The sequence below is a fragment of the Taurulus bubalis genome (genome assembly GCF_910589615.1).
Source record: "Taurulus bubalis genome assembly, chromosome: 1".
Lineage (NCBI taxonomy): Eukaryota > Metazoa > Chordata > Actinopteri > Perciformes > Cottidae > Taurulus > Taurulus bubalis.
Genome location: NC_136589.1, coordinates 40,418,300 through 40,437,266, shown reverse-complemented (window position 1 = coordinate 40,437,266; position 18,967 = coordinate 40,418,300). Strand labels below are relative to the sequence as shown.

Genomic DNA, 18,967 nt, shown 5'->3' with positions numbered 1-18,967 from the left:
TGACTCTTAATTTCGCTCTTTTCTCTTTGCACGTCCCCGTCTGTCCTCTGTACCAGTCAGGTGGAATATCGGTGCATTATTGATGACTCAGCAGTCCTTTCTTTACTCTATCCATCCATCTGGTCTTTATAGCGAAGCCGATGTTCGGAGTGGACCTGCGTCAAGCTTGGTTTCCCTTCAGCGGCGGAGCAGAATGAGAGCTGTGCAGCCAGACCGGCTCTTATCCTCACCTGTGACATCCACTACCTGGACTGCTCTAATAACAAGAGCAAGACAAATTGAGTTGGTTTCGGGTATCGGAGCCCTGACAGGTGAAGTGGATCACTGAGGTGTCCGACGAGAAGAGAGCAGTCAACCCACCTCAAGTTAGGCTGTAGTTGGTTTTTATGTTTTGTGAAACAGAATTGGCCTTTCATCTTTCAAGATCATTTTAGAGAATACCCTGTATATCAGGGGTTTTCAACCTCATGCCATTTAAAGGCCCACTTTTGATTGTTTAGAACAAAAATCCAAGGATAGAATAAGTGAGAGAGGCAGGTGTCGTCACGCCAAACACATAGATGCAAACGTCACATGTACAAATGTGCACGACGCGCTCACAGACACAGTCTGGACCTTCACATAAAAACTGTTTTCAGTGCAGAGGAGAAAACACAGCATGGCTCTCAAACCGTTTTGCAGTCAGAAAAGTTGTCTCATTATGATTTGACAGTTTCCATTTGCTCGTATCTATCATACAGATTGCACCACTACTTTGTGTTGTAACTGGTAAAATCCAACTTGACTCAGCCTTTACTCAACATCTAATCACAAACTAAGCAAATAAAATGCAGTTTTATTTTACAGGCGAGAAATTAAACACAAATAAATAGATAACTAGCTCTCTCTTTTCCCTGATTGGCAAAGCCATTGGAGTTTGTGGTTCTCATTGGCTGGCAGGTTCCTTGACAGACACTATAGGGACAGAAGGAAAACAGGGAGGTCTGTTTGATTCATAGTGACAGCCGTGTCGGAAAGTGTTCAGACCGCCAGCCATCACTTCCCTTCTGTTTCAATTATATCTGTCAGGGTGGACACAGGGAATCTGTGTAACGTTTCCTTCCCTTTCCCCAGTCTAATCTTCATGAGTAAAGGTCAGAGTGTCTGCTCTTTTCTCTGCTCCTGTCACTGGACACGTCTGTTAGCCGAGTGCTTATTAGCTTTGGCCTTCAGCTCTTTAAAGATCCGGCTCCACCAGCCGACACGCCGATTTCTTTTCTCACAGTCAAGCTTTTCTCCTCTGCCTGCTGCCACCGCACACAAAGTGAGGGAATACAAACACTGTATATCTTACAGTCCCACTTTTCATCCTCAAGGTTGGTAGTAATTAGTATTACTTCAACACTAAAATAAAGAGCAATCAGTGTTTCCCCTAGGTTTACAGCTTCAGGGGGGGCTGAAATTGCAATTACTTAGAACAATGAAAATAAAGTTATATCTGTGCAAAAAATAACTCATATTTAGTTACTACTAAATAGCTCATTGTGGAAAACAAACAGCCATTTTTTTTTTGCCAAACAAAACAGAATGAGTACAGATATGTGTCAGCCATCAGGTTGCATCAGTATTAGTGGCTGCAGTGAGCCTCTACACATCTTTTTTAAACGGGGTTGTAGATTTGATACAATTCATGCTCAACATTGATCTGAGATCTGTTTTCTGTTTTGAGACACGCAGCAGCAGAAAGGACCTCACGGAGACTTCTGGCAAAGAGCCAAAAGTCGGCGAGTGGCGCACGCGCATGCGCAAGGGTAACCTGTTAACGGCGTAACGTAAACATTTACCCGAAAGTACAGGCATTTCTCCATGTATTTATTAATGACTTAGTTTTATGCCCGTGTACTTTGTACTTTTGTAATATGTGAAGCCAGAAGCTCATTGTTGGGTAGAGGACACCTGGAGCAGAAGAGCTGCTCCGGGTTCAGAGAGCCGCTCCGGTGCTCCTCACATGAGGGCTGCTGTTGCCATCTTCACCCTGGGACGTGTCTGTGCGCATCGGGGCAGAACTCCGCTGTGCGCGATGCAGAGCAGAGGAGAAGCGTTAACGCGATCACGTAGAGACCGAAATGACAAGCTGTCGTGTGGATAATATAAATAAAATACGGCCGTTTAGTTTGTTTAATAACAGAACAAGGTGTAGACCTGTTCTATAGGAAAAAGAAGCTTAAATGACGAATTGTGATCTGGCGCTATCGAGAAAATTACAGGAGGGCGGGAGGGGGGGGTTTCTTCAGGGGGGCGCCCCGCCCCCCTATTATAACGCTAGGGGAAACACTGGAGCAATGATGGATTTAACCTCAATGAAAATACCGAACGAAATATTGATCACCAGAACAGTTACCAGGAGCTTTTATACCAAAACTTTTGCTCTGATTAGATTTCAGTACCTTTTTCAGTGGACCAACTATTTGACCATAAAGCCTAAACATATCCTTCTTGATTTGTAGGTATTTTATTAGCATCTTTGGCATTTTGTCTTCATTGTACATGTTAGAGAAGAGAGCATGAGGAAACATAAATGAAACGGCATGGGCTTGAACCGGCGGTGTTGCAGGACCATGGGATTTGTCTCGTGGGACTCTCTGAAAGCTGAGACTCTCTGAAGGTCCAGTTGTTGGAATGAAGAAGCGTCTGTGGCTCATTGGTAGAGCAAGCTCGCCTTCAATCAGAGGATTGGCTGTTCGATCCTCGGCTCCGCTAGCCCATGTCGATGTGTCCTTGGGCAAGACACTTAACCCTAATTTGCTCCTGTAGCTGTTCCTACAGTGTTATATACTCCTGATGGGCAGGTGCCATCAGTGTGTGAATGAAAACAAGTAGTGTTCAAGCACTATTTGTGGTCGGAAGACTAGAAAATCACAAGTACAGTCTATTTACCATCATTATTGTCACAGGCCCCTGCGTGGACATCTGTGCACCGCCTCAAAGTTTGCGACCTGTACGCACTAAAGGCGTGCCAACTGCAAGCTTGACACACCTCAGAGTCCTGGGAACTCTGAGCAGTGCTGGAAAGGAGCCTCCCGCGGGTCGACAATGTCAGATCCAGGAGGACGAATGCAAATTCTGTCCTGGCCGTGCTACGATTGAGCAACTCTTCTCACTGCGGGGTCATGGAAGTTTTCCCAGTTTGTCCAAAAACCTTGGAGGAGGCCCATGTAGTCTCTGAGTATTTTGTGACAGGATGCGGGGTGCCAGGGTCGTTGAATAACATCCTGTGCTTGTATCGAAAGGGGGAAGGGCTGTATTCTTTATTCTCAATTTATGCAACAATGTGTTATTTTGTTGGCTTCCATCAGATTGGGACTGCCGTGAATCAGCTGGTATGAGTGAAAACAAGTCTGACTCCGCTAGAAGATGGCGGATCGACCCCTTTTAGGGTTGGAGTAATTGGCAGCCTCACACGAGGGAGTTGAAATACTTTGGGGACTAAGTAGGGTGAAATTGAGCATAAGATTAACAGGCAGATTGATTCAGGATCAGTACTGACAGAGGTACGTGGTGAAGAGGAAGCTGAGCTTGAATGTGAAACTCGCAATCTCTGAGTTGATATTTGTTTAGTGCATGCAGTAACTCCTAAAGTTTCAACATCTCCTCTATGTCTCTGCTTTTTGTGCCCATTTATCTATTTGGCCGAATGCCGAATTTACAGCCGATTCCTTTGGAAAGGATTTGAGCGGCAGAAGGACTCCATCGGCTCTCGGGCGTCACATTGCCTTCCGCTCCTCTTCCAAAAATGAGTAGCTCAGTACTGTCCCCTGGAGGCTGAGGATGGACTCAGTTGGTCGGCTTTGTTTCAAAATGTTAGCTTCCTGCTGCTGCAACAAGCAGACAACAGCATGGCAACATGAGGACGAGCCGCACTTACATTGTTAGTTTGTCTGTTTGTCCTTTTGATGCTTTCCAAGAGCTCACTGACTCCCAATGTTTGTTTCTGAGTGTGTGTGTGTGTGTGTGTGTGTGTGTGTGTGTGTGTGTGTGTGTGTGTGTGTGTGTGTGTGTGGTGTGTGTGCGCTCAGTGGGATGCTGGTCAACAGCCTTCCCCTTCAGAATCGTCCATCTGGTGTGGGAGCTCTGAGGCAGCGCTTTGACCTGACAAAGCACTTTCCCACACACACACACACACACACACACACACACACACACACACACACACACACACACGTACTTACATCTTTGTATATCCTACACTTAACTTAATACTAATCTGAACCTAAAAACTGTCAAGTCTCAACCCTCACACCAGCCTTTCAAGGTCTGTCCAACAAAAACGTCCTCACTTTCCAAATATGTCCTCACATTGACGGTTTACAACTCAAAGTGGTCCTCACAAACACACACGACAAATGTCATGAGCTTGGCTGCAGCTAATCAATAACATCACCGCCTTTATTGAACGTGTTTGGGGAGAAGACATACTGCATAATGAGCAACAAGGCAGTACTATACACAGGGAATGCTGCAAGCCTATTGGAAAAATAACCCTACATATGTTAAATACTCATCAGTCCTTCTTTCATCAAACCTTCTGTTCAGTTCTTTCAACCAATTCACCTAAAATACAACTCATCAGCATGCTACACTGATCTTCATTGGTGAAGTTTAACCTGGGACCTGATGCAAACCTGCAGGAGTGCTGTACAACTAATCAATGCTCCTCACAACCTCCTATTGTTGATATTCTATATAGCAAAGGATGCAGAACTGCAAGCAACCTGTACAACTAATCAATAGATCATGCCACAGCCTCTTAGCAATGCTATATTTGGGAAAAGACGCTAATGGTCTTGCATTTTGTGCAACGGATCAATGCATGGCACCGCAACCGCATATTGATGGTGTTCTGTTTTTAAAATGCAATCGTCAAGAATCTGTGCAGTAAACTTGTTTGTCATGAACTAATTCCAGTAATGTGTCTTGTACTTTAGTTTAGGACCTGTGTAGTATAGGCTAAACAATACAAACAAGAAAATGTGATTATTTTGACTAATAATGTAATTGCAATATGATTGGCAATATGAGAGATAATGGTAATTATGACATCGTTATTGTATTATTATGAAAAACACTAAATTGATTATGGTGTGATATTTGTGGGGATCTGTATCAAACAAAGATGTTTTTTTTAGTCTTTAGAATATGATTTGGAGGCCAGGATCTCTGCAGCATGACAATAATCCATTTCAAATTGTATTTTGACACATTTTGCCTTTGACAAATACTGTGCCTGCTGCGATTTGAAACATATTGCGATAACAAAAACATTTGTTTTGATGCTATCCTTAATTGTAGAATGATTAAGTCATACACAATGGTACATTCATGTGCCATAATGGTACATTCATGTGCCATAATGGTACATTCATGTATAATAATGGTACATTCATGTATAATAAAGTTCTTCACTCAGAGTTGCATTGGAATAGAAGAAGAAACAAATCCCATTCTTAAGACAAATATATATATATATATATATATATATATATATATATATTTCATTCTGATGAATATCTTCTTTTGATGTATGAAGACAAATGACATCTAACATAAATATCAGGAAACGTTCTGTAATACAGAATAATTCTGTGTGCATCCAATTCTTCTATATAAAATTTTCGATATAAAAAAGAAATATCCTCCAGTATCTCAGAATGACACCAATCATCTGTTCCAACACAACAGGCTAAAAACACTGTGTTGAATTATAGCACAATAATGCGCTATACTCATGCTGTGTAACAACACAATGTGTGGTGAGGTAAGAAAGGTCAACGCACATATACCGTAGAATGAAATGTAATATATAAATCTCCCCCCCACCCCCGCAGGAGCTGGAGGTTGGTCTCCTCTCACCTCCGACAGGTATCAGTGGCTGGAGGTCGACCTCGGCGAGCGGACCAGGATCACCGCTGTCGCGACTCAGGGCCGCTACGGCAGCTCTGATTGGCTGACGTCGTACCTGCTGATGTTCAGCGACTCGGGACACAACTGGAAGCAGTGCAGACAGGAGGACAGCATCGGGGTGAGTCCCCGGGGTGATGCTTCTTCACTAACATGTGAAATAAATTCCAGAAAAACATCTTGCGTAAAGTCGTGCTTCCTATATATGTGTTTATTTTAAATTGCTTGCATACTTGTTAAATACATTCAAGAAAACGTATGAAGTACAAGCAATTTAAAATATACACATATACAGGGAGCACGACTTTACACATACCCTATTCAAGTGTTAGGTCGTCACAATATTTCCCCAAAAACACAATGTTCGGAGCAAGTTTTCTGAAATGTTATGCTTAAATATGCAAAAAATAAGTATTCTAATGCTAACGCTTTGTAAATATAGGAGAAATCTACAGATGCAAGTAGACATCTATATTAAAATAAACATCTAATTGTGTATTTTGGGTTTTATTTTCACTCTCAAAGGAGACAAAAAGCTTTAAAAAAAAAAAGCAAAGTAGTGCAAAATCTCAAAATGATGAGTATGGTGGTTTGAAACAGTACCACCTGAAGTACTGTTACACAAACAGTTCCGTGAGTACAGTATAGGTAATAGATTTAAAAATGAACCCTGCTCTGGTTCATTACAATTAATTTCCCTTCACTACCACATATTTACAGAGGATATGGTGTTTAGCAGTGCTGGTCTGCAGGGATCAGTCCATCCTGAGGAGATAATCACAGTCATCAGGCGCCTTTGACTCTTCATTAATAATGGATGAACCAATGAAAGAGCTCTGCTGACTCTGCAGAACTGTTTGCCAAAACACTTAAGCCATCGTTGATAGACGGAGCGTGAGACAGAGAGGCAGCCGAGCGCCGCTTTCCCGGCTGAGATGATGCGTTGCTGCCAGATACTGAAATCAATCAGGGAAAATTCCACATGTTCAATCTCACCCGTTTTTGTTTTTTGTTAAAAATGATGCTAAAGCCATAAAGGGATAACTTGAAGTGGTGTCATCAGCCGTGTTCTATTTACATATTTCTACGTAAACCTTGACGTTGCTGTATGGAAGCGGCAAAATTTGATCAAACTACCTCCATTGTGAAAAAAAATGGAGTCGATAATGTGTGTAGTCCTTTAATGGATTATGGAAACGCTTTTTTACTGAATACATTCTGACGTAGCAAACATTTAACTCACGGGACCGATCATTTGTTTCCACTATTCCCATAAAGTGCTGGACAAAGTAAAACATGACCAACGCTAGTTGACATAAAAGAACAATTAACACTCGGCCAATTAAAAGAAAATGGCAAAGCCGACCCGTTTTGTTTCTGGTTCGCAGCCTCTTCTTCTTCCACTCTGTTTACTGGCGGATTGCAGCTATGAATAGCATATAGCATATAGGAGGGAAGACGATGCTGCATGCTTTTTTGCTCCATGTTGAGTGTTACATTTTGTTTTGAACATTTTGGTGCTGAACTATTTCTTGATTTTATTTACTAACTGAACAATCAAGTTATAATGTAACATGTTTGTGAGCTTTAGAAGAGCCTGTAGTCAGATTTTATGATCTTTGGACAAAGTTGACCCTTTTTTCCAGTTTTTATGCTACGCTAAGTTAGCTAGCTTCTGGCTTCATACTTGGCGTACAGACATTAGAGTTTGCATAAGTCCTCTCATCTAACTTTCAGCAAGAAAGCAAAGTATATTCCCTATAAAGTCACATTTGCTGTTTGAGCCTGACAGTTATTTATGCACTGCCTCATCACTTTGCCCAGCGACCTGCTAACTTCCTGGCAGCAAATTCCTATAAGGTCTATTAATTCAAAACAGAAAAGTTAGTGTGAATTTAATTTGTCATTTTGTGCCAATTTAGTGTCAAAGAAAGTGAGTCACTCAGCTTCAGCTAGGTAGCTCACGGCAATGTGACCTGCTGGGTTGAATAAGAATCTACTGTAGCAATATAACAAATGGAATATTGTTCAGAGTTGCAGCAAAGCAGCATGCAAGACGTCTGTACTGCAACTTTAAACTGTAATGTCAGAAAGGCAGCTGGTCTCTGCAGAGCTGATTAATGAAGAAACCCGTCAGACGGACAGCGGAGGCAGCGAGGCATCACCTCCCACCTCCTGGTAGACAGAACTCTTCTTCTGTGTTTTGCCTTCGCACAAGTGTCCCGTTGGCCTCACATTCGCCCCGCTGTGGTGACGGTGCACGGTTCAGTGCACAAGCTTCAGGAATACTAAGCACTCTTTATTTGTGGAAAAGGCTAAAACAGTGATGCGTCATGTCAGCACAGAGAGCTTGTTGACCTGCACGGTCCCCGTGAGCCGCAAAAAAACAAACATGGAAACGGTATATGAACACGATGTGAGGATGGATATCCCCACATTAGCTACTGTGGTGCAGAGAGGAGCTTTTGATTGGAAGTAGAGCCGAGGCAATTTCCCCACACGGGAAAGGAATCCGGCTAATATCAGCGCTGAAGATCGTCTCTGAGGGAGCAGAGGACGACTGCTCACGGCTTAAAGACATGTTGATCTGACACTCTACAGAAACTGGGCTCAGTCCCAGTCGCATTTCAAAGTGTTTTTCCAAACTTTTTTGCAGAAAGTTGATCTGCTTTCAGCTTCGATGCTGAAAACCAACAGACAGGAAGTTCTCTTTTTCACTTTTGTTTTTTATTTTGTGTAAATAATTTGTAAATTAAAATAAAGAAGCAGTAAGCCCCGTGAGTGAAGAGCAGGATGCTCAGTAAGGTTTTCTATTCCATTGAGTAACTCACAAGCAGCACCCAAACCCACCTGTTGTGTGGATTCACTAGACGGCTGCTAATTAACAGTGTGCCTCCTTAACATTCTGTGTGAATAGACCTCCTTACCACGAGTGTAATCGACCACACACACAGAAGTATAACACACACACACACACCAAACTAATATTTGCTTGTGCATCCAGCAGGGAATTTAATTGGCTCCTTTTAGCTGAAAGAAAAACAAACATTTTGATACCGGCGGATCAAAACATCAAAAGATACATTACGAGACTATTATAAGTTACACAACGCTCTCTTGTGATTTCAGGGGAATTAATACGTTAATTATGTGTCTGAGCTTTTATTCAGCAGTGCCAATTTCAGCTAGTTAACCTGCGTGTCAACTTCAAGGGAGGGAGGTAATGAGGCCGGTTGAGAGCGACGCCAAGCATTCAGCCGAGCGGCTCACACTTTATATTCTATAATGTTCATTGTGGATCCAGAAGAATATCATATGAAAATAAAGTGCTTTGAATAATACTGGGAAAATGACAAAGTATTTCCACACGGCATCAACAACGTATCCTCATACTTATATGTTTCGAAAAGTTATGCCTAATTTTTGTATGTGTTTTCCTCCGAATGTCCAGCGATCGGTGGCTTTTAATTACATCAACCTTGTGTGCTGTGGTTTCTGCCAGAGCTCAATGGCATCGACTGGAGGATTAGTGGCTCCAACAGTCTGTCGCTCCAGCTCCTGATCTTCACTTTAGTTTAAAGGATTTCTTACGCTGATTTTCTGCACACGCGGTTTAAGTTTCTGCTACATTTGGAGGAAAGCCTGACTTCACTGCTCAATGTACTTTTACAAAGTACAACAAACAAAAGAATAGATAAATAAATACACTTTATTGGTGTTTATTATGTTTTTACTTTCAGTCTTTTCCAGGCAACAGCAATGCAGACAGCGTGGTTCAGTACAAACTGCAGCGGCCGGCGATCGCTCGCTTCCTCCGGCTCATCCCTCTGGACTGGAACCCCAGCGGGAGGATCGGACTCCGGCTGGAGACCTACGGGTGTCCTTACAGTAAGACTTTCTTTTTCACCGGCCTGACGGGACTCTCCAGGGCTTTCATAATAACGGACAGACATGGGGCCCTTTAGGCGTCTATATCATCATTACAATTCAGACCGAACACCTCACCTGCTCTCTGGGGAAGGCATCTGGATACGTTGAGTGTTTTCTTTTACAAAAGACAGCTTCATAATACTACATTTTGTCAAGAATAAAAGCTGTTTTTCAACAGCGCAATGCAAAAATGTGATGTGGGAATGCGGGAAACTAGGGAAGCAAATGTTTCCGCATGACAACTTTGCACACCGGTTCTATTGTGACTTATCCACCATGCCGTGTCCTCTGCACACAACTAGAACCGGTCCAGACTCAGAATGACTTGGGGACAAACGTTAGCTACACAATACACAAACTAACAGGACCCCAAACATTACCATCTTCATCGTATCCCAGCTGCTGGGTGATCTCCTTTCTTTGGTAATAGAAAGTAATGGTTGCGATGTTTGCCGCACATCATTGGTGTCAAGATTCAAACATTGCTCCAGAGGCACATTGTTCCGAAACACCAATTGGGAAAATATACCATTGGACCGTAAAGGGTCATTTGTCAGACAGTCTGATACCAACAAAAAACAAGCACCCATTGCTCCAAAAAGCCGCAAACCCAAAAAAAAATTTCCACAGGCAGGAGGACACTGAAATCAAGGTTTGTCCAAATATTTTGTTACCCTTGCATGAATGTTCCTCAGGGGTGTGCAAGCCTCATAAGGACCCATCAAATGGGGTTTCTATATATTTCTGTGCCGATATTTTGGACGCAAATCCTGGACCTAAAAATTACTTTTTTAGAAGGCTACGAATCTGAAAAACCTTTAGTTAATTCGATGACAGATTGTTGATTGTTTTTCACCCTTGCTTGAAGAAAATGATGATGCAATCATCTTAATATTTTATAATAATTTATTGGGTTTTCACACTGTAATACATTATCATTTTTCTCACCAAAGCTGGAAAACGTGTTGTGGTAACAGTTACTATTTTTCTGTTTACATGCTGATCGAAAAATGTGCAATGAAAATAAACCCACATCAACACACGGATATCTCATTCATCTCCTGTTTTTCATGTTTCACGACAGGTCTTCAATGGTCTTATTCAATAATCTCCATCCATCCACATCACAGCGTTTGTCGCTTTAGACAAAAAAAAAATACTGTCTGCTGAATTGGCTAATAATAGATTTAAAGATATCTTTATTTCAAGAGTGTCAGAAATGATTTGCAGAAAAATAAGAACAAAATATACAGCGAAACGCAATCAATAAAAAATTGCAATATGATGTTTTTATGTTCTACGTCAGGGGGAGAAACCATTCTCTGTGAAAACCAGGCCTGACTTCTAGAAATACATTTATATTAGGGCTGGGCAAAGTTGAAAACATTTAACTGATCAATCGCATGATTTTTCTGAGATTAATCGCGATTAATCACATTATGCGCCAAATTCAATAATGAAGTAAAAACTAGTGTATTGCGCGCTTTTATTTTAAAGTAATGTTATCAGAACAATATAGCAGGCACTCTGGAGCAACAGCAAGTTAACAACAGTATATAAATCAAAAATATATGCCAAGGAAGAAAAAAATGATGTATTTTATTTTTGTAATGCTTCTATATGACTGGTCATTGAATTAAATATTGTATTTATTTTCAGATGTTATATATTATTTTATTCTAATGTGAAACAGCTTCATATCATGCTGAAGAAGAAACATTTGTCTTTTTATCAAGGAACAACATAAACAGTCAGTAAGGGTCCCTGTGAGGGACAAGCCACTCCTTCTTTTGTCCATGTTCAGTTTGTTGCTTACCCTAAAGATGTATGTTAAAGACCAGCACTTGATTAACTTTATACAAAAGCAATAAGTGCTTTTGATCTTGTTCAGTTCAGTTTTTCTTACTCGGTGAGAAAAGTCCAGTCTGTGTTGGTTTGAACAAGTGCACTGAAGTCTGGTTGAATGAGGTGGAGATGTGAAGGACAGCTGACAGGTATCTCAGCAGCGGCTTTGCGCATGCGTGATTAATGTTCACTCTGGATTTATGTTCACCACTGGATTTGAACACTGCATATATATATATATATATATATATATATATATATATATATATATATATATATATGTATATATATATAGGTGGTTTTTAATGAAATATCTACATATGTATATAGAGGCCCATTTCCAGCAACTATCACTCAGTGTTCTAATGGTTCATTGTGTTTGCTCATCGCATAGAAGACTAATGGATGATTAGAAAACCCTTGTGCAATTATGTTAGCACAGCATAAAACAGTTATGCTGGTGAGAAGCTATGGAACTGGCCTTCCTTTGAGCTAGTTGAGTATGTGGAGCATCACATTTGTGGGTTTGATTATATTCTCAAAATGGCCTGAAAAAGAGAACTTTCATGTGAAACTCTCCAGTCTGTTGTCTGATGAAGGCTATTCCATGTGAGAAATTGCACAGAACCTGAAAATTTGTCTGGGTGACCCCAAACCTTTGAACGGTAGTGTGTGTGTGTGTGTGTGTGTGTGTGTGTGTGTGTGTGTGTGTGTGTGTGTGTGTGTGTGTGTGTGTATATATATATATATATATATATATATATATATATATATATGTGTACACATTTAAATATATATATATATATGTATATATATATATATATATATATATATATATATATATATATATATATATATATATATATTTGTACACTTAGGTATTGACAAAAGAAGAAATAAAACCCATAATGATCATAGTTTGTTAGCTTCTCGATGAGTGACGCTGTTCGGCACTGACTCGCCTACTGAGTCTGAGGGGACGACATTTTGAACATGGATTGACGGAGGCATACAACCACAATGCAGTAATTATATTGTGAAGAGGGTCTCTATTCTACTGACCTCTTTTGCATCTATTCTTAAGAAATTCTTAAAAAAATGAGTTAAGCATATATGTGCATGATTCTCAAAGATAGTTACAATCATTTACTTTTGTGACTATAGTCTCTCAGCCACAAAAGCATCGCTACAGCTTTGCTTAAATCCCAAACAAGAACAAACGATTAACTATTAATATCACACTCGTGTGTTGTTGGTTTAAAGACCTGGAATTAGTTTGAGGTGTTTGTTTTAATCCATCACTTCTCATTTCCAGTACAATGTTACGTACAGACAATGACCATCGTTCCCTGACCGCTGAATCTCTCTTTCTGTCTTCCAGCCTCTGATGTCGTGAGCTTGGACGGCAGCAGCAGCGGTCTGGTGTACAGGTTGAGTCCCGGGCCGCGCGGGACGTCCAGAGAGGTCGTCTCCCTGAAGTTTAAAACCCTGAGGAACTCTGGGACGCTGCTGCACGCAGAGGGAGAGGGAGGACTCGGCCTCAGTCTGGAGCTGGAGCGAGGGAAGCTGCTGCTGCTGCTCAGACGAGGTACAACACAATACGCTGGTGTCTACTGGCAGATGCTGACATCTATTCCTGCTGATATTTACTGCATTGGAGTCGTCAAAAAGCTGTAAAAATACTGCAAGGAGAGGAGCGCATGAGCCAATACCTTTACTAGGACAAATGGAAGGCTTTAAGAGCTTCTATTGTTGACATATCCAGTAACAAATACATTTATTTTTGCTTGACATGTAACGTATGAGTCACTTTGTGGACGTGTTGGCTCAGAATATCTGTATAAAAAGGCGGAGGACAATATAAACCCCCTGAGATGACTTTAGATAGACTTTTGGTTGTGGTTGGGTGGGATGAGCGCTGCCGCCTGATTGGTTTAAATCTTGGCTCGCGCTCCGCTGCTGCATCTCAGTCTAGTTGCTGACATGATGGATGGTACCCGCTCACTGTAGCATGTGCTAGGATCCGGCGGGGGTGTGTGTGTGTGTGTGTGTGTGTGTGTGTGTGTGTGTGCGTGGGGGTGTCGGGGGGAGGGTTTAAATGGGGTTTAACCAGAGGTTGTCAGGTTGCCATGCTGAATCATCACCATATGGCTCACCTCTCATCAGGAACCCCATCTGAACGCGTAAATACTTTCTCATACTCTCTGTCCATCCCTCCCACACTTCATCTCTCTCTCTCTCTTCCTCCCTTCATTCTTTCCATCTCTTTGCCTCCTTCACCTTTTCGTTCTACATGTTACATCCGCTTTAACAGTCATTCCACCATTTCCTCATCTTTCTTCTCGACAATCTGCTCTCTCATCCCTCCATCCTTCTCTTTCCTCCACCCATCCCTTTTCTCTTGAACTCCACGATGGAGTTTAACCAGAGGGCAACACATTAAGGATGTATCCTTTGTCACATTAACGACACAGGGAAATAGACAAATACACGTTCAATGCTCTCAGGTGTTTAGTTATCTCTGGTTACTGCTACTTGAGGGTGTGTGTACACAGAAGCCAGCAAGTGTGACTATCAGCAGCCAGCAGAGCAACGTCGTCGGCTCACGGAAACACAGACTCCCAGACAGACGGGCCGAGATAAAGGTTCGCTTCACTGAATCAGAAAAACAGTCAAAGGTCAAACCCAGGCAGACAGTCGGAAACACAGTGATTAGGAAATTAGACAGTAAGTCAGCGGGGTTGTCAGGCGATGGAAACGGAGTCACTGCAGGGCAGCAGAGAGCCGACAGGATGGTTCGCACGGGAAAACGCAGACCGGACAAAAAGCGTGAATACTAGGAGGTGTTCGGATATTATTCGGCCAAAGCTTTGATTCCATTTTAGACGGTGGTTGATATCTACATTCATATATTCATTCATCTTCATTCATCTCTCATCCTCCTCCTCGTCTTAATCACTGTTGTTTGTCTCACAGATCACCTGATCCTGCTTTCAGCATCACTAGAAGAGATTTCTTCAGCTCTTCGAGCTTTATATCATTTTTTTCCCACTGCTCTCAACCCTTTCTTGGGCCATTTCTTTCTTAGTTGGATGCACTTCATCATTTCTGCCTTTCTCCCTCTCTACAAAGGCGTTCAGGTCCCACATTGTGTAATTCAGGTCATCTCCTGTGTGCATTGACCCAGAGCTCGTGCACGGTCCGCTCTGCTCTGTTACCACCAACGCCTCCAGGGCGGACCCGCCCCAAGCACAGTCGGCTTTTATGAGGCAACACTGAGTAACAGCGCTTCACAGGAGCGGCAACGTTGTCCTGGTTAACACGAGGAAACACTAATAGATACAAACTTGATGGGAGAATAACTAGGTTTTTTTTCTTCGTTTTTTTAGGTTCAAGTTGAATTTGGTCAGATTGAGTTCAGCCGCCAAGGCCTAGCACTCAGAAAAGAAGAAAAAAACAGGTTCGCTGCAGATTTACAGAAAGATATTGAACTAAAAAAAAAAACGAATACAGAAAAAAGCTAATATCTTAAAAGTAGTCCTTTCATTTTCTTCTAAATTAGAATTAGTTCATATTTAAGGTGAAAAACTAAACAGGGACATGTGAGTTGTCATGTCGTGAGCTGCAGTACTTTTTAATGCGGTGATGGTGATATTTATTGCTTTTGTCTTTGGTTCTGACACAGTTAATGTAAATGTCAGTCCCTTTGCTGGCTGTTGTAGGGCTTGAATAAACACGGTTTAATAAGATTCATATCTGCTACGCCAAAGCATTCCCTTCCGCTTTGCGTTCATCAACATGTCAGCGAGGTTCATGGTATCTTTGTTGGCTCATAACTCAGCCCAGTGCCTTTCTGTTACTGTAGTAATTTGATGATATCTGTGAGGCCTTGTTTTGAACACAAAGCCAGCGAGTCAGTGTGCTATCTGAAATATTTGCATTCCGACAGTGTGTTTACAGTCTGAAAATGTTGTTTGGAGTTGATTGCAGTGACAGCAGCTGCCGATAAGCGTTCATGTTCTTCCTGCATAATCTCATCGAGGGTCTATGTGAACAGCTGTAATGAAACTGCAGACAGGATACTTTGGTGGGAGAAAACAAAAAGCGTTCAGTAGAGGCTGCAAAGAAAAAGGCAAACGCAAAACCCCTCTGGTACCTCGTCGATATTAATAAAGCAATAAGCAGTCAATTGCAGTTTTTTTTAAGGTGTTATTTGTCTGAAAATTTGTCTGAGCATACTCGCTCTTCTTCAGCAGCAGTGTTGCAACCATGACTTCATCTCAAGGCGAAGAAAGGAAAGGAAGTAACGTGACAAGTTCGTCCAAACTTTGCAAAAAAAATGCGACCAAAACCATAAGAAAAGCACCAATAGTTTTTTTTTGTTTTTTGGGGTTCAAGTTGGTCAGATTGAGTTCAGCCCCCAAGGACCAGCACTCAGGGAAAAAACAGGTGCGCTGCAGATTTACAGAAAAATATTAAACTTAAAATAAAAAAAAAATAAAAAAAGGAAATCTCTTAAAAGTAGTTCTTTCATTTTCTTCTAAATTAGAATTAGCTTGTATTTAAGGTGCTGTGGGAAAGCAAAGTGTATGGATTACCTGAAAAGCAGCACTGATGACAACACAGCGCCTCAGTGAAAGGTTTCGAGATTTTCACTTAAAAATCTTTTTTTAATCGTTAGACTTAGGCTACTAACGACAAAAAAGGAAACCCAAAATAAATAGCAGAAGTCGCCTGCAGAGCTTCATTGAAGTCATCAAGACTAACACAGATGCATGATGCGTTAACGGAGATGTGAAGTGCTGTCCAGACAGAGTTTTCACCAGTTTGAAACTCAACAGCAGCACCAAAAGGAGACCTGGTTCTGGTGTTTGACTGAAAGCAGACCTTGACGGAGCAGACCTGCATGCTGCAGCTGCCCTGAACAATTACATATGTTACGTTCAATGTGCATTCTATAGGGATACTTCCTCATAGCATGGCATGTTTGTACCTTACCATGAAATATATATATATATATATATATATGAAATAAAATATGAAATTTACCGTGCACATTCACGCACCAAATATACTCGTACCAAATATACTCGTATTTAATTATCTATTTTGATTATTTTTGAGAGCCCATGATCTCTCTTCCGTGCCGCTGTCACGCTGACCTGTTGCTTGTTAATATTTCCTGTGCACGTCCATGCTCCCATTAGGAAGCAACCTATTGATTTCATGGTGACCCGCATCAACATTAATAATAATAATCTTGCTCAAGGACTCACACTGGCTGTACACAGAGGACAGGACTGGTTTTCCAAGAGTTTTCCCTGTTGGTACAAAAAAAGAATAACACTACTGACTGCCCTGTCTATAAATATACAATTATTGCTGTCACTTCTTAAAAAGAGATACGACTCTTTTTTTTCCTTCTTTTATGGCCTTAATACTGCATAAAATGAATAAACCACAGGGGGGAAATAAAGACAGAAATAAAAGGAAAGAGGGCTTTTTATATTAATACCAATACTTTTCTATTTGTTTGACCTCTCATATTGATTCCTGCTTTCTCTTTTTATTCAGCCAGTAATCAAATCATCTATTCAATGAAACCCTTGATCATAAAGTCCTCTCCCTCTTCCGTACCTCCAACAACATCGGATTCCTCGCCATCCTTCCTCTCATATTGATCTCCGTGTCTCTCTCCACTCGTCCAGACTGTAACTCATCAGATTAAATATGTTGACAGGACAGACGTATCATGAGGTCTACATCCTAACGTTCTCTCTCTCTGGATTAAGTAGTTTTTTCTCCTCCGAGCTGCACACAAATAAACCCTCTCACATAATGGGCTGTATTATCAGAAACACATTTGTTCATCATCTTCAAACTCGACTCTCTTCACTCTTTGAAGTCCGAGTCGTCTCTCTCTAAAGAATATCTAATACATTTTTAATGACTGACTGTGTGAGCGGCTCTACAGTTCCGTCTCTCAGCAGAAGCCCCAACGCTTCTCTCCCAGTGCTCTAAGGGGTGCAGAAATGGATCCACTAATTTGGACCTGCCGGTGCTCATCTATCATTAATGATGTCTCACCATGTTTACGCTGCAGTTTCTCATACTTGGCGTTATCACACATTTGGCTTCGGCTCTCAAATATGCTCAAGAGATCCCTCAAGAGATGAGCGAGGCTGACCTCGATGCGCCCCTCTCCGTGGGATACTGAGAACATTTGAATATTCATCACAATATTCATCACAATAAAGAGGATTTTATTGGCCTGGTGTTCACAGGTCAGATAATGGAAAAACAATCCTCATGAACTCACTCTCGCCACCTCACTACTGTCTCCTCCTCCTCGTCTCTTCCAGGTACCGCTTCCTCGGAGCCCCGGCGTCTCGCCTCCCTCGGCAGCCTGTTGGATGATCAGCATTGGCACCATTTGGCGGTGGAGCGGCGCAGCACTCACCTCAACCTCACGGTGGACAAACACACGGAGAGGATTCAAATCCCAGCAGAGTTCAGCCGCTGGAACATCCAGCAGGTGGGATGAAACACAGGATGTCATTACACACCATGTACACATTTTTTAGACATTATTGTAATCCAAATAAACCGGCACTTTGCATCCGATCAGAAAACTACACAACCATCGAATGTTCAAAATGACCTCGGACCCAGAGGATGTTGTATTTATATTATTTAATGTGCATTCAACTCTCTCTTGTGCCCTCACAGCTGAGTGTTGGGACAGTGCAGAGACAGTCTCAGAAACCAGTCGTCTCCAAGAGGAACTTTCACGGCTGCCTGGAAAACCTGCTCTACAATGGCCTCAACCTGATAGAATCAGCTAAAAACAGAGATCTCCGAGTTACTATAATGGTGAGTTTATCGAGCTAAACATAACCACCTGCAGTTACTTCTGACGAAGTATTCAACACAGTGCATACATAACACCAAAGACCAGCATGCTCATCTTTTAGTGTTGTGGGCTATTTTATATTTATTTTACTTGAAATAACCGGGTTGTTTGTTTTTGGTGTCTTTTATTGGTCTCTCTTGTGTGAATGCATTCCCTCTGTGTTAGATCCATTTGTCCCGACTGGGATTCAATCTTAGTGGTGAAATATTGGCTTCACCACGTTCGTCTGCATGCTGCTTCTGCTGCTAAATGAGCTGCTGAACTGGTTAATGAAGCCAGGACAAAGGACTGTAGACAGTGGTTAGACTCCCACTAATGCCTCCTGATCTTGGCCATTAGGAC

General features: G+C 41.7%; 1 protein-coding gene across 1 annotated transcript in view; it reads left to right on the top strand.

The window, feature by feature from the left end:
• Positions 1-18,967, top strand: part of LOC306742848 (contactin-associated protein-like 4) — a gene marked incomplete at both ends in the record, with an annotated part of 95,834 nt that overhangs the window by 31,490 nt on the left and 45,377 nt on the right. Inside the window, 5 exons of the mRNA XM_079225285.1 lie at positions 5,865-6,058; positions 9,678-9,825; positions 13,094-13,300; positions 18,075-18,247; positions 18,442-18,585. Coding sequence (XP_079081411.1) covers positions 5,865-6,058; positions 9,678-9,825; positions 13,094-13,300; positions 18,075-18,247; positions 18,442-18,585 — 866 coding nt within the window. The remainder of the gene's footprint in view (positions 1-5,864; positions 6,059-9,677; positions 9,826-13,093; positions 13,301-18,074; positions 18,248-18,441; positions 18,586-18,967) is intronic.